Genomic DNA, 17118 nt, shown 5'->3' with positions numbered 1-17118 from the left:
ACAGCAAGCACTTCACTTGCCACAGAAAAATATCAGTAGAATGATGAGGAAAATACCAATATACAGATTCAACAAACTTGCAAACAAGTTACAAGGACAATGAATATTTTTCACTCACCCAAACCCCAGCAGCTGGCAAACACTGTCTGCAGTCTCTTCATTCCAATCATCTGCACATGCCAGGTGCCACATCTTGCCAATCCTGGCCTGTACCAGCCCTTCGGTGCTTAGAGAACCATTAAGCAATCTCACTGTAGACGAAAATGGACAGAAGCATTTTAGATAGGTGGTAAACCACCCTCTACCCTACCCCAAGCAAACAGAAATGTAATATAAACAGATTTATTATTGCCAGCAAAGAACAAAAAATAGAAAGGTAAAATACGTTACAGTGGTAATAAACCCATGTCCAGGATACTGTGTTCCCACAGGAAGGAAAAGTTATTGTTACCTCTTTCTACATTTCTGCCACAGGAGAGTTTCGTACCCTGTATTTTGCAAATGTCTCACAATAAACAATACATTTTCCATCAACTCTAATCAATGTTTTCTCTTAGCAAGCATTGTGTAATTTCCAGATACTATGTGAAGCTTTAGCTACATGATGCTCAGTAACACTGGTTGGAAATAAGGTTAAAACAAGAGCTGACAAAAATTGGATTTTCCAGTTCCAGTTCCTATGAGAATTTTCACTGTTTTCACTGCATCTTTAGTCAAAAAAGACACACACAAATAATAAAAGCTCCCTGAAAACCAATCTTGCTACCAAAACTTCTCCTAAAACAAAATATTCAGAACAAAAATTCAGAATCACATTAAGTATTTGGTGAAAAATCTTATGCTATTAGCACAGTGATTAAGTGAGTTGGGCCATAAGGTTTAAGAAGATCGACAGAATCCCATGTATGTCTCAGTAGCTACAGCTGCATTTCAGGCAGAGTTACTGCCAGCATGAAGTAGGAAAAAATATACAATGCGTTTGAAATCTACTAGTTGCCAAAATATTTTTTTTTAAAATCTTAGTTGTTCAGGAAACCTTTTTCCACCAAAACATTTCCACAAAAAAGTAAAATGTACCCAACATAGTAAAATAATAAAAAAACCCCATATTTTTAGGAATGTCTCTGACACCCAGAGTGAATGAATGAAAGAAGTGATATACAGTGATTAATTAATGGTAAACTTCAGTCACAAGAAATTTTTGAGCAGTCTTGAAAAATTGCAGAATCGTTTGCACTGCAGGATTTCTCCAAATTATTTTTGACACCTCTCCTCTCTTCTACTTGAACTGTAATTCCTTTTCCTTTCTCTTCATCAGATCCATGTTTTTCTCCAAACATGTTGTTGGTAAGGAATAAGTCATTGAGCACTCAATAACTGCTTAATTCAAATGTCATATATTTTAGGATTCTGCAAAGGAAGAGGTATCCTATGGCTTTTCTTTGCAGTCCCTGGGAAGTTTCAGAAGTTGGAATATTTGAAAATGACAGTTTGTCTAGTCCAAATTGCCACTTCTGATAAGAAATTGAAATTGATTTCAGGAAAATGAGCAAGATTTTGGACGCTGAAAAGATTCAGTGTGAGGATGTCTAATTGGATTTTCTTTTTATTTAAGGTTTAGATTGATTCAGCCAATGTTTGGATTAAATGGGTTTTTGGAAACAATTCTCCCGGTCCTTTAATGTGAAGCAATTTGTTATGAAGTAATAGGCAATCTATGGCAAAATAAATCTTTGGGAAAATGTACATCATGTTAATGTAGCTGATGGTTACCTTGTTCTGATCTTCTTTAGCAATGACTGGAAAAATTAGTTGTAATCCTCTTGGCTTAAGAAGAAGCTGAATCATAGAATCATAGAACAGTTTAGGTTGGAAAAGACCTTTAAGATCATTGAGTCCAACTGTTAACTGAGCACTGCCAAGTCCACTACTAAACCATGTCCCTAAGCACTACATCTAGAAGTCTTTTAAGTACCTCCAGGGATGGTGACCAACCACTTCTCTGGGATCCCTATTCTAATGCTTAACAAGACTCTTGGTGAGAAATTTTTACAATATCCAATCTAAACCTCCCCTGGCGCAACTGAAGCCATTTCCTGTCATCCTATCTCTTGTTACATGGGAGAAGAGAGTAACCACCACCTTCTTACAACTTCCTTTCAGGTAGTTGCAGAGAGTGATAAGGTTTCCCCTCAGCCTCCTTTTCTCCAGGCTAAACAACCCCAGATGCCTCAGCTGCTCCTCATAAGACTTGTGCTCCAGACTCTTCACCAGTTTTGTTGCCCTTCTCTGGACACGCTCCAGCACCTCAATGTCTTTCTTGTAGTGAGGGCCCAAAACTGCACACAGTATTGCAGGAGAGGCCTCACCAGTGCCGAGTACAGGGGCACAATCCCTTCCCTACTTCTGCTGGCCACACTGTTTCTGATACAGGCCAGGATGCTGTTGGCCTTCTTGGCCACCTGGGCACACTGCTGGCACATGTTCAGCTGGCTGTTGACCGTTGCCTGCAAGTCCTTTTCCACCGGGCAGCTTCCCAGCCACTCATCCCCAAGCCTGTAGCGCTGCTGGGGGTCGTTGTGACCCAAGTGCAGGACCCAGCACTTGGCCTTGTTGAACCTCATACAGTTGACCTCAGCCCATCGATCCAGCCTGTCCAGGTCCCTCTGCAGAGCCTTCCTAGCCTCGAGCAGATCAACACTTCCACCCAGCTTGGTGCCATCTGCAACCTTACTGAGGGTGCACTCAATCCCCTCGTCCAGATCATTGATAAAAATATTAAACAGAACTGGCCCCAACATTGAGCCCTGAGGAACACTAAATTTAACTCCATTCACCACCGCTCTTTGGGCCCAGCCATCCACCCAATTTTTTACCCAGTGAAGAGTACACCTGTCTAAGCCATGAGCAGACAGTTTCTCCAGGAGAATGCCATGGGAAATAGTGTCAAAGGCTTTACTAAAGTCCAGGTAGACAACATCCACAGTCTTTCCCTCATCCGTTAAGTGTGCCAGCTTGTTATAGACGGAGACCACATTAGTCAAGCAGGAATTGCCTTTCATAAACCCGTGCTGACTGGGTCTGATCACCTGGTTGCCCTGTATGTGCTACGTGATGGCACTCAATCTGCTCCATAATCTTCCCCAGCACCGACGTCAGACTGACAGGCCTGTTCCTGTAGGATTTTATTCTATGCATTTTAAAGGAAGAATATGTTTGCAACAAAACAGCTAACTGTGCTGACACAAGTGAATCTGTGCCTTTGGACATACACATATGTTTATGTACATATATTTATATATGCCATATCTATATGCACATGTAAAATACTGAAATCAATGAGAACTGACAGCACACATCCAAGGATATATCTCATCCCTAGCAGTCCTCTTTAAAACAAAGGAAGATGATGTTGTACTGAGCTTAAAAGCCCACTTTTAATTCTTCCATTAGTGCTCCATAATAGATTGTCAGAACAGCACTTTGTCAGAAAGAGTGATTTATTTTCTGTACTAGGCCCAACATGATTTTAATATCAGTTTTACATTTAAATTATGGTTTAGAGAATGCTATTTCCATGTTATGTGAAATGAAGCCATATACTATACACCTACAATTTTACCAGAGGACTAAGCAATAGCAGCTGTTGGTCTCCTTGTTGTAGGAATCTGCACATCCACTATGAGCAATGGATGCTGCTTTTGCAGCTGTGCCATCCCTTCACCCTATGGCAGTGCCTCCACAATTCCAGGCAGGCTGGAGAGTGCCATATGTGGCAGTTTGGCTTCACACCCACAAGGCTATCTGGGTATTTCCATCAAGATGACTCTTATTCTCTGCCCTACACTGCAGAATTTATACTGCTGTGAAACTCAACTTAATCACAGCAAAAAGTGATAAAATTTGTGAATATGAAGTGTATACAGGCTGCCCAGAGAGGTTGTGGATTCTCCTTCTCCGGAGACATTCAAAACCCGCCTGAACGCGTTCCTGCGTGATCTACTCTAGGTGGTCCTGCTCTGGCAGGGGAGTTGGACTAGATGATCTTTCAAGGTCTCTTCCAACCCCTAACATTCTGTGATTCTGTGTGATACAGAAGGAAAGCATTTAATGAGTTTTCATTTAATTTTGAGGCCATTATAAGCAGCCACAGTTTTAAACACAGAAGAACTTCCTACCTTTTCCAGAGATCTTTGCCAGCTTACATACACTATCTCAGAAAAGTGACTGTTTTTTTCAGCCTAACAAACTCAATGAGGTACCGCTGTGTAAATTGGCATGACCTGCATGCAGCTACAGTAGTTTATGCTAGCTGAGGTTTTGTGGCTGTTTTCCTAGGTAATTCCTACCAAATATACATGCATTCCTTCTCTTTGTATGAAGGAAACCTTACTGCACTTTGCTTCATCAGAGCCGTCTTCACAGTGAGGTAGGTTGTCACAAAGGTTATGCAATGGTATACAATCCCCGCTACCACACTGGTGCTCGTCAATTGCACAAGCTCCTGAAGGAAAACAGGAAAGGAAAATTATTCTGTAATTACAAGGAAGGTTGATGTTCACTGGGGATCATACAGTCCACCTGAAAGGAATATTGAGTGGATAGTATGCAGAACCCTTGATTTCTTTTTTTTTTTCTATTCTATCAATCTCTTTTTCAAAATAAAGAGGATTTTCAGAGAAATAGAAGCTAATTAAAAACAAAATACATAGTATTATACCTTATAGTTTCTACTATAGTTAACAGTGCTCAGTTACTAGTGTTCTTCTGTTACATGTAATAAGCTTTGGAGGGATGAGAAAAAGTCAAATCCTGAACAAATCCTGTCAAAAGTGATTTCAAGTTTCAGATGTTCAGCACTTTCATAAAAGTTGAGAGACCTTAAAGTATGTCAAATCAAACATATAAGTAAAGAGGCATTGAAAGCTGAGAGTCTCCTTTGGAAACCTGTCTGGGAGGAAAGGTGGAAGCCACAAAAGTAACAGTAATGAACGAGGAAAGCATTCACGGAAGTAGGATTAGGCTACTTCAGTATCAGTTATGTAACAAAAGCAGATCAGGCAGAGAGTAAATATAAAATTATAATTCTTTCTATGCCCAAAATGTATTTTTAAGGGCACAATTCTATACATTTACAGGAAATATACAGTCATAAAATTTACTTCCATTAAAAAATTGTTTATTTTCTTTATTTTACCTTTCTGAACTTACTGACTGAAACATTTAATTATCTAGAAGTTTTATTTAAGGCAAGATAACTGCTTTGCTTCTGAATTTCTAATATTCATATGAAATGATTCATTAATCAGTCAGTATGACCTGTTGTACAGTATGAAAGAAAAAGAACAGGGTTTATAAAAGGCCCAAACCAGAATTTCACACATTCAGTGGCCATAACTGATGCCAGATTTTCCATGGAACTTAGTTCTCAGTTAGACAGATTTTTATTATATTGTATAGTGCCAAGAAGTATTTCTTTTCAAATTATGCTACTTTTTCAAAAACTCAATATTTCATGGAAAAATAAAATACAAAGAAAAATCAATTTTTTTATAAAAATAATTTATTTACTGACAGTCTTTTTATCCTTGGGTCTGCATGCTAATGCTATTAGTCTCTGTCCTTTGGCTGCAAAGATCATGAATAAGCATAATTCTTTTGCAAATGGAACCTTTTTGATATATTTAACCAGAATTGGCAATGGCCACATTGAGAACTCTGGCTTGCTAAGCTTGATTTTTATTTTACAGCAAAATATGGGCAAAGCTGGCTCAGCAAAGATGCTGAACCAGCTAAAATAAAGGCATAGTGTTGTTGGACTGAACAAATGTGATAGAGAAGGCAGAACAAGAAGCAGCAAAATGGTTATATGTTCATATAAACCTACCTCTCTGTCTTGCACAATGGGACTAAACTGAGTTGCCTTTACAAAGATAAATCAACGGTTAAAATTTTTTCAAAGATTAAGAAAATTAATAGGGTTACTGTTAACATATAAAAAGGATGCAACTAGCTAACATGCTAGGAGACATTTGTCTTATATGTTATTTAAAGTCAGAAAAAGAGTGTAGAATCTTGTTGACTTTACATTCATGTAAACGAATAGTACTTCACACATTTCTGAATTCAATTATCTTTTTTTTTTTTTTTTCTCCTGTCAGACTTCTGCAGAAGTAATACAAAGACTAATTAATTCCATCAAGATTTGGCCTAGAGTTACTGTAAGTATTTGTCCTGGTAAGCATATTGCTGTTCCATGTACTTCAGCATTTGGCTCCATTTTGCATATTTTTGGAGATCTGATTGCTGAATTATTTATATGAGTGACAAGTCTAATTGCAGTGCCCAGCAAAACCAGGAGTCTTTCAGAAGGGGAGTGTCTGGGACCAGAAACACTGCTGTTCAAATATTTAAAAGACTAACTCGTCCCAGATCTTCACATGTTAAGGATCAAATTTTTAAAGATGCAAGGACGACCGTATTACAAACATTAATCAGAGTTACCATACACATTTTTCTCTTCTAGTGGATATGATCAATAATAAGTATTTTACAAATGCATTTAAACACACATTAATGACACCCTCAAATACGTCACAAAGTGATGTTCTTTTCTGGGGCTTGTATACAGAATAGTTCGTATTTACCCTCTTAGTATTTGGACAGTTTTTGGTCAAAATACTGAGTCAATTTTTCACATAATGTCACATAGAGTTGCAGGTGATACAGATATTGGTCCAATTCCACTAAAGCAACAAAAGCATCACTTTTCGTGCTAGAAAACATAAAGTACAGATGGGCAACAGCTAGGCTTTTTCTCTTTAACTTTTTCATATTTCTGTCACCTTCCATCCTCCACTTTTTCTCAAATGCGCTTAACCAGTAGTATAACTTCTTAAATACAAGGGTTTATATGCTTACCTAGGTGGTAGCCTGTAGTGAAGTTTGCAAGAAATCCTTTCTTTGTTGCAGACTTGTCCGTAAGGAGGATTACTGTCATCTGGTTTGTTGTAGAGAAGACATCTGGCAATGGGTCTTGTCCTGTATAGACAGCTGTTCTCCAGGAGAACATGAATACATTTAAGCTATCCTGTTCCTATGTATTTCAAAATGTTTTGGGTTCAAAAGCAAATACTGTTAGCAGATGAATACAGTTATTCCCCCGATCCTAACTGTTAACAGGCTGCAATGATCTCAAATTTGACATGTCAGTATAGAAAAATAATGTTCAACTGAGAGATTATTCTTCTGTTTGTCCAACATATATGAGCAGTTTAATTAATTGAGATGTTAATTTTGTTTGGATTGCATAGAAAGCTGAGTGAGTGTGCTAATATTTGGGAAATATGTTGAGAAAGCATACATTATGCTTTCTCAAGTTTTGTTCCTAATTTCTGAGAAACAAAAATGTGAAGAAATGCAGAAAGAAATTAGAGAGAATTAATTTCCTTTATATTATATCCATCAGTTTGGTCCAGCTGCCTGATTACGTTAATTTTAGTACCCAAGTGCTGTTACTTGCCCAAAAGTAAGGAATTTTGTCCTCTGCCGTCTCTGACTTCAACTACATCATTAATATTTTCCAGATCAAAAACTTGAAAATGAAGTTGAATATTTTTTCCCTTTTCAGCATTTAAGTACCACACACCTAGGAAATAATACACATCCAAAAAAACCCATTTCAGTTGTTAACGTTTACTGTGTCATTTTCATATTGGAGGATTTGGGTGAAAAAAAAATCTCTGCTAAACTATTGAGAATCACCCAAGAGAATTCTAAATCTTACATTTTAAAGCAACTTATGCTGTCAAGATCCAAAATTCAATTGACTCCTATTCTCTAAAACACTTCTGAAAACTGGATTTAGACTCCTAAGACATATACACATGCATTTTTTACCAAAATAAATAAATAAATAAAATAAATAAATTTAGTATTTTCTCACTAGTAGGAATCTCATCTGGGGACTTGTGAAATTAATACCTGGAAATGACAGTCATATCTCAAGTGGAAGAGAAACACAAAATTACAATTTAGCTTCCCAACACAGTTCTCCAGCTAAAGGTGAAGTAATAAATAATTAAAATTTCATTAAGAAGCAATGACAAAGTTCTCTTCCTTGCTTCATCTATCAACAGCACATAGTGGACCACCTTGAAATATTTTCACTTTTGCCAGCTGTAACTTAATCTAAGTCAAGTAACATCAGTAGAATAACGATGACTTTAAACTAGTATGTTAAGAAACATTTAATAAAGAGAGGGTCCCTTGCAAAATACATACACACATTCTTTGCCCCTAGAAAATGTTAACTATTTAACAGAAGAGATGATGATATTAACCTGGCAAATACATTGAGGTGTAATGGTAAAACCATAGAATCATGGAATGGTTTGGGTTGGAAGGGACCTTAAAGACCATCTAGTTCCAACCCCACTGCCATGGGCAGGGACACCTTCCACTAGACCAGGTTGCTCAAAGCCCCATCCAACCTGGCCTTGAAGACTGCCAGGGAGGGGGCAGCCACAGCTTCTCTGGGCAACCTCTTCCAGTGCCTCACCACCCTCACAGTGAAGAATTTCTTCCCAATATATAATCTAAATGTCCCCTCTTTCAGTTTGAAACTGTTACCCCTCGTCCTATCACTACACTCCCTGGTAAAGAGTACCTGCCCATCTTTCCTGTAGGGCTTCTTTAAGTACTGGAAGGTCACTACAAGGTCTCTCTGAAGCCTTCTTATCTCCAGGCTGACTTGGGAACTGAATAGGGACTTCCAGAACCTTGTCTGTTGTTGCATTGACATAAAGATATTTGACATAATAGGTGTGATGGAATTGGCCTGTCTGAATCCATTCCAAGGGATCATGCTTGTCTTCATCGCTTTTTAATCAACTGGTACATGATTCGTTAGCTTCTGCTAAGTGCCATACAGACTTCAGTTAAAAGATTCCACTGTATATAGCTTAGATCTTTGTTGCTTGACAGCATCTGGCTTGGGAAAACAGATTTAGTAACTTTACTTTTATATGGCTAAACTTTTCCTGAACTTGGAGAAGAATGACTTACAAAAAGCTCGATTAGGGTAATTGTTTGGAAAGTTTTCAGAGCTGAATGTACTGTTTGGCTCCCAGAGTTCAACAGGCCCTCCACAGTCAGCTGAAAAAGAAAACATTTCAAAAACATAATTAACATTTTGTCTTACTTTTGCAAACCGTTGTAACAAAGAAAATTTGAAAAAGTGATTTTATGAAAAGAGTATTCAAGCTAACTTCATCACTGTAAGGGTTCAGTTACAGTGCCATTGGTATAAAGCTTGAACAATGAATTGTGGGAAGCCAACACTCCGGGAAGGACACAGAGCATCAAGGAAACAAGGCGTGTAAGAAATTTACTGTCCTTATTAGTTACAATGTCTAAGTCAGACCTGCTGACACACAAAATTGATGCCATAGTGATATCTACAGCTATAGTTCATATATTGCTGCTTGTGAGTGCTAGTGCCCAGGTGCACAACTGTATTCATGATGGTGCTATGAGGCATCTTCCCCATGTAGTTATGTTGATTTCAACAGGACCCTAAAAACTTTTACAGTTAAGCCTTGTAAATGGTAAAAGTAGCAATTTGCTTTTTCCTTGAAATAACTTCTCCAATAAGAAAGGTCTGTATGATAAACATATATATGCACTTATACATAAAAATAAATAAAATTAATTTAAAATCAAATATTGTAGTTACATATATACACACACGCATTCCCTCACACGCATAGACATAGCTAATTGTACTTCGTATATTCAATATTCTCTTTCAATATATAGTTTAGATGGTAGTTTACATGCAAAATATATCAGCATCATATTCCAAAAGTTTACTTTATATTGAGAAATACTATTTATTTTTGTTTCAGCTGTATCATCAAAATGAACTTTGGTGTTTTCCCACTTCTGTTGTTAGCAATTGTTTTATGCAAAAATAAACAGTGCTCCTTGACCTGCTTCAGGAAATAGAAGTTAAGGCAGAAGAAATCTACATTTTTTATTTGTCTTGTTTTTTTAGTCTTTGAATTAAAAACGATTTTTTTTTCTATTTTCAGACTTTGGCTAAACTTCAAAACACACACACACAGATCCACCCCTTATGGCTCAAATGTTGAATTTCATTATGTCTCTCAGTATTGCATACTCTGAGGCACTTGGTTTGGGGACTGCATAATCTACAAGTCCTACTGAATTTGCCCATTGAATCCCACTGAGAGGAAGCTTCACTAAATACAAGAAAGGTTTGAAGTCTCTCATGATAGCCATCTTACAGAACTTTCTGTTTCACCAAATCACTCCTGGCAAGAAAAGCTGAACTCCCTGAAAGGAAAAGGAACTGTTAACAATCACACAGTAACTACCAAGTGTATTATGTTTCAGCCATACAGCTCACAATGAGGACTAATTTCTGTAAATATCATTAACAAAAAATAAGGATTACATTGGCTTTTTTAATGAAACATCACTGCACATACAAACAGACAAGCTGCATGAAGAATATATGATTCGTAGCCAGTATCATCTGATGATATGAGCAGAGCAAAACCACCTTTTTTAATAGCAGAACAGGGGCAACTTATGATGAAAGCTGATCTGATGTTGACTACATGTAAGGCACATTAGCAATGATCTTCCCCTGACATAGAAAACCACCAGAAGTAATTGATTTTACCCATGTCTGGGAAAAAAGTTTTAAAAATTTCCAGTGCTCTTTAAGCACAAATTTATATGGAGTTACTCGTATATCTGTCACCAAATAACAATCAGTGCCAATAATCTTGATTCTTCCATTAAACATAATAGACAATCTTCTCAACAATGCAGAAAATTATATATGACTATTCATAAAAGAAAATCCTCTGTGCTTTGGCCAAAACTTTAATTTATATTGATCTACACATCTTAAATGTGGAATCTACACTGTAATTTCCACACTGTTTGTGTTAGAAGACAGGTTATAAATATGAAGATGAAAGCAATCTTTGTTTTAGATGAAAGTGTAAGCTGATAGTCTTATGCAGAAGACAAAAGCAAATCCAGCTTCCCTACCTCACCACCAAAAATTTTTTTGACTTTTCAATGAGCTTTTGTGGCACTGTGAATGATGCCAGTGCTTCTTACTGAAGCTCTAATTCCAGGAAAAAAAAATTGGCTCAGCTCAAATTCTTTCATCTCATGTTTATAGACATGACATTTATAGTGAAACCATTAATGTTAGTAAGCTTGCACCACATCCATCAAAGTAATTTCATACTTCTTTGAAGATGATTGATAACATTGACTTTTTTTCAGCAGGTTACAGATAGCATATACATAATTGATGCCTCAATTAATTTATGCAAACAAGTTAGTTTTTCCCCAGCAACATCTTAGACCGTGCTTTTGTACCATGTTGAAGGACAACATGGATCCTCTCTAATCTGTTTTGTAAGGAGTTATATGTCACATGACCACATCCTTTTTTTTGAATATTATTTTTGAACAATAAATTGAATAAAATAAATATTATAATTTAAATAAATTTTATTTAATTTATAAAAATAAATTTACATAAATATTATAATTTAAATAAATAAAAAATAATAAATATGAATAAAACTTTATCACTATATTTTGAGTAGAGATCTACATTTTGAATAATATTTCTTTGGTGTTTTGACAGCAACATTCAGATACTATTTACCACAGGGTCATTCTACTACGAATCATTAGCCTGATGCTAACTTGTGAGGTAAGTTTACCCACCACACCTGAAAAATGGCTGGAGGTAGCAGACATCAGGATGTCTCCACAGTATTATTTTAATGAAAACTGCAATCAGATTCCAAAACTCACTTTGGTAAATTATGACTGAAATTACTACTGTTATTAAAATTTAATTTTGCTGACAGACATCTTGTTGAACTTTACATCCCTGTGTCTCAGGATGGAGTTCTAAAACTGAGTATTGCTCTTATATTTAGAAAGTTTTGTTTTCTTACCTGTCCTGGTGCAATAGATTTAGAGGTGATAGATTTGATAGAATGACAATATTAGTACACAGTGCTTCAACATGAATACAATGCAAACAGCATTTTTCTATTATTTTGATTTTAGACCATTTTTATTTACTATATGCTGTCAAGAGAGCAGCTAACTGTGCTTTGTAAGTGACAGTAAATCTAACAAGACGCAGTCCTGGAACATAATCATTGTTTGTTTTAATGATTTGAAGTCATCTGTGACTAGGTCTTTTGTAGGAATCTCTTTTTTTTTTTCCCATAAAGTTCACACCTCTTTCACAATAAATTACAAATCCCTATCAGATATTTTAATGATTTTTTTCCACAAGCTCTATTTATATTTGTATTTGCACTAGTTTTTGCTTTGAATATGTGTGGACCTGGTTAACATCATATGCAATCTTTCTTAATTGTTGTATATACATTTACCATTTACAATGATGGCTACAAATAATTTTTCAGATTTTTTTCAGTGAGATTTTTCTAACTAGCTCTGTGAAACTGGAATGTTTTGAGGAAGCCTAAATCTGTGTGCTTTTCTCTAAAAGACTCTGCAGTATGATGGGCCTGGGTCAACCCGTCTGGAGAAGTGCATATGCATTACAGGTAGTAATATTTTGTGTTTCATTAACTTCTACTTGACTTGGAGAAGATGGCAAAAATGTGCAAACAAAACCAACCCTTTCACAGCTTCCAACTGAACCTGGGATTCAGAAAAGGTGTCAAGAAGAGAGTGAGATGAAATAAGGTCCCAACAAGCAGGAAAAAGGCCCCATCCGTTATTAGTAGAGCAAGCACTTATTCATCACTCTTCCATTAGGAATAGAGCTAGCAAAGGCAAAATTGAAGAAATCAGGCTTAGGTTTTGATACATTTCATAATTTATGCAAATATTGAAACCTCTCATTAGATCAGGGAATGGAAAGAGTTCTTTGGGGTTATTTTGTCCACTCATTTCCTCCAAAACTTGTAACTGTCTTTCTGTTCTTTCTGTTTCCCTATTTACATTTTTTTCAAAGCAAATATTGCTTTCTTTTTCTTTTTTAATGTAATCAGATATAGGAGGATAATAATACGGCAAATACATATTGGAAAGAACTCATTAATTGTGAGCTTTTTTCCGGATAGTACCTCTATTTTGTGTATTAGATCATGCTCCATTCTTAAACCTTTCTGGCACTATTATAGATTCATTCCCCTAAATATGTTTTCAGTGTGCACATGTTCTCAGAGCTTGGTGAATTTTTGCTATTGAGACCTCTAGTGATATTATTATGTGACTTTGCTCATTCTCTTATTCTCCTGCTACATTGCTTATAATTTCAAAAACAGAAGTTATAACCGTCCTTCTCTTTCTTCTTCCTTCCCCATCAGTGGCTTCCTGGAAGCTTTATTAATGAAAGCTTTTAGAGACAAATTCTGAATTCTTTAATTACCCTCCAGTCTTCAAGTTTTGGAAGATACTGTACTGATAGTTTAAGCTGTGAATCTACCAGTTCTTTTGCTATCAATGGAGTCATGGACAGGGAACCTGATCCTATGTATCTTATCCTGAAGATACTTTTATAACGCTGAAGAGACATTTTTCTAAAACTGAAGGTTGAAAATTCTGAATCATTTATAGACAAATACAGTGATAGGAAATAGTAATCAACTCTAATTTAGTGTTTACTTACTAGGAACTGAAGGGACAGTAGTAACAGTCGGAATTGCAGTTGGCTCTACATAGATACTTTCATTACACTTTCCCTTTGTCAGGCTGATGTCATCCAAGGCAATATCACTGGGACCATGCTTTTTAAAGCCATCAAAAATAACCTGATTTCATGAAAAAATAGAATTTTATAATTTAATTAAATATTTTTAAGCTTCCTATGCTGAATCATTCTGTGTTCTTTTTTGAATGCTCTTATTTCCACTGCAATCTTTCCTCACAAACGAAAACAGCACTGTGCAAACCAAGGGGAGCATTGCAAGGAATGCAGGAACTTGTTCATATAAATGATTAACATGATTTAAAACTATTCAATAACTTTGTTTTTTATGTATAAATACATGTAATTTTTGAAACACAAATTCTGTATCACTCATCTCATCAGTCCAAACTTCTCCTGATCTAATGGCCTATCTCCATGAAAAATTAAAATTTATCTCATTTGTTTGTTATTGTGCTTTAATATCCACATATTTAAAGTAATTCTGCTACCAAAGAATTTGTGCTGGTGAAATATGGCTAGATATAACACTCTTCCTGAGATCATAAAGCACACATTTGCTGGAAATCTGATGCAGCTATCACAGATTCATTTACTTCCTCAGATTCCTGGCAGTGCTTTTGCATCAAAACTGCTATAGCAGGACAAGCCATCCCAAATACCATAAAACCAAATTGTTTTCAATAGGGAGTTGCTGCAGGAATTGTCTAACATGTCTACTCCTTTTGTTTACAAACAAATCAGGTTGGTTGTTAACCATGTGGCACCAAATACATTTCCATCTGAAACATGCTTTCAGTAACTTACTCTGTAATTAATTAGTGGAAATACTTCTTCAGAATCTGAAGTCATTAAATTTAAATCTTCTCATGGCTAAGTGCCTCATTTCACACTTGCTGTCCAGATTTTAAACTCCACATCAGATTTTAATAGGCTTCGAACACCTTTGTTTTGTGGAAAGCTCTCTTCCATGTTAATATTGATTGTCCCACACAACATTAAGGTTTTGTGTTTTCTACAACAATAATACTTTAAATTCCAGAGTAGGGAAGTGGGGTGGGGGGTGACAATTCAAATGGGGACTTCAGTCTTCTGCATACTAACATTTATTTGATGGCATGCATTAGTAAACAGTACTAGACAGTATTTTGGAGCTGTGGATCATTTGGTTCATTTGGCAGAAAACTCTGATATCAGTTTAGCTAAAATAGATTTTAAAAAACACTAGCAGTTTAACAAACCTTAAAATCAGATGTTTCGTTTAAAGTTACTTGTCCATAATTCCAGTTGTTTCCATAGTTTCCTTCTTTCTGGAAAATTATCTTTTCCAAACCATGCTCGTTACTTACACTAACTCTTAAGCGGTAAACATTAGTACTGTACATGAAATACCTAGAGGTGGAAGAGCAATTTTGGTATTATTAGAACAAAGTGAAATTTCATGAACAAATATCAAGCTTTTATTTTATAAATGCTTTTATGGAATTAGGACTAATTTGCAGTTAGCATAAAAATAAAATTAATCCTATGTTTAGATTACACCTGGAAGTTTTACTCGTTACTTTGCTACGTTTTCTGCAGAGGCCTAGTTAAGCTTCATGACAAAAAATATTTCAGGGATTCTTATAATCATTTCTGTATAGAAATTAATATTGGCTGCAAAGTGAAAAAGAAAATACATTAGAGCTAACTGCAAGAATCTAACCCATAAAGGAGTCAAAGTTTCAGGCCTGGAGTTGAGACTTATCATGGAAATCCAAACAGAAGCAGGCTTGTATTGGTGGCACACTGACTTGGATTAATATTATACATGGAAGAAATCTATTTGGTTTTATTCTTAAACAAAGCATATATTTAGGAATTATTTAAGAATACCAAAAGCTTAGACAAGACGAATCTGAAGAGACCAAAGGCAAACTCAGAATCCGGACTCTCTCTTCTCTTAATCCAAGTCCTATGGGCGTTGAAATATAAAATCCTGAAAGATAATGAGCACATATTAGTCAATACAGAATTACTTATTTTTTTTAATGATATTTTAAAATTAGAAATAAAATAAACAATTTAAAGCACAGATAGTGTTGCATGACTTGAAAGATTCCTGACAAAATAAATGTGAATTATTATCCCAGGTTATATTAATCAGTCAATGACATATTAAAAATGAGCTTTTATGCTTATCAAACACTCCTCAGAAGTAGACATGAAATGGGAAACTAGTCCTTTTGAAGTCAGTGGGAGATCTGCCTTCTATTTAGTGAAGGCAGATTCACCTGAGCGATTTCTACTTAGTTTATAAAAATGTCTTCCTGTTTGACATTGCTTGTGATTTTGCAGAAGATTTTCCTGACATTTTTATAATTTTTATCTACATAATAATGGGAAATACGGGTTGTGTGTTGAGGGGGTTGAGGGAATGACTACATGAATATTTTATAGCAAGGTCAAGCATTATTAACAAGAAAAATACATTATTTGAGGAAACTGGGTTTTTAGATTTTTCTGAGTTAATTCCTTGCACTTGGGAATTTGGATTTCTTGCTACCGTATGGAAATGTGATGTGAGGTCTGGCTAGAGAAGCATTGTGATTTGTCACAAGAAAAGCAAAATTAAGGAGAGTTAAAAGTCCTAAAATAAAATTCTTGCTTTATTGAAATAATGGCTGTAATCTTAGATTTTATTCTGTCTATTTATCTATCTAATACCTATATATGCAAATATTATATTTACAAATAAATATAAATATAATGATATAATGTAAATTATATATACTATATTCCATTATTTATACTTCTAGATTAGCTAGCTTTTTCATTTGGGAGGTTAAAGTACCTGGAAATTAGTCTGAAATCTGAATCAGGACTTTCATTTCCTGTGTTGGCTTAGAAAGCATGCATTAAAGTATGCATGGTGTCTAGCTTTAAGAAAATGAACATAGCCTTCTTTTTCAGAAAAGGGCTTCATATAGTCAGAGTGACAGTTCCTTGTCTTTCTTTCATCAATTCTCTCAGCATTCAGAATCAATTGTTGTGGATGTATTAAGTTCTTTGCTTTCCAAGAGCATCAAACCAAAAATACACAGTCTCACTGAATGTATGTAATAGCTAGATATGATGATGCAGCTCACATTTTTACTTCAAATGCAGGTTGCAGAAATTTGAATATTCAATATAATAGCAACACTGCATATAGCTACATTACATATGTCAGCTTAGATCTAGCACAGTGAAACAAAGAGCACGTAAAATAAATTAGCATTTCCAAGAGAGCTAGAAATTTCTGTCAATTGTCTTGTTAAATAAATTTAATATTCTTTCATCTGATTTGCATTCTAGGAGTCAAGTGGGAAGATATAACTGTT

At 35.6% G+C, this 17118-nt stretch overlaps 1 protein-coding gene across 1 annotated transcript in view; it reads right to left on the bottom strand.

The window, feature by feature from the left end:
• TMPRSS15 (transmembrane serine protease 15) overlaps positions 1–17118 on the bottom strand; it is a 57030-nt gene that overhangs the window by 14136 nt on the left and 25776 nt on the right. The window contains exons 14-21 of the mRNA XM_086482357.1: positions 15632–15734; positions 14998–15148; positions 13718–13859; positions 9067–9156; positions 7523–7648; positions 6904–7053; positions 4394–4501; positions 119–251 (exon numbers count right to left, since the gene is read on the bottom strand). Of these exons, the coding sequence (XP_086338483.1) occupies positions 119–251; positions 4394–4501; positions 6904–7053; positions 7523–7648; positions 9067–9156; positions 13718–13859; positions 14998–15148; positions 15632–15734 (1003 nt within the window). The remainder of the gene's footprint in view (positions 1–118; positions 252–4393; positions 4502–6903; positions 7054–7522; positions 7649–9066; positions 9157–13717; positions 13860–14997; positions 15149–15631; positions 15735–17118) is intronic.

The sequence above is a fragment of the Leptosomus discolor genome, chromosome 1, assembly GCF_034619465.1.
Source record: "Leptosomus discolor isolate bLepDis1 chromosome 1, bLepDis1.hap2, whole genome shotgun sequence".
NCBI classification, from domain to species: domain Eukaryota; kingdom Metazoa; phylum Chordata; class Aves; order Leptosomiformes; family Leptosomidae; genus Leptosomus; species Leptosomus discolor.
This window is presented reverse-complemented; position numbering and strand designations above follow the sequence as displayed.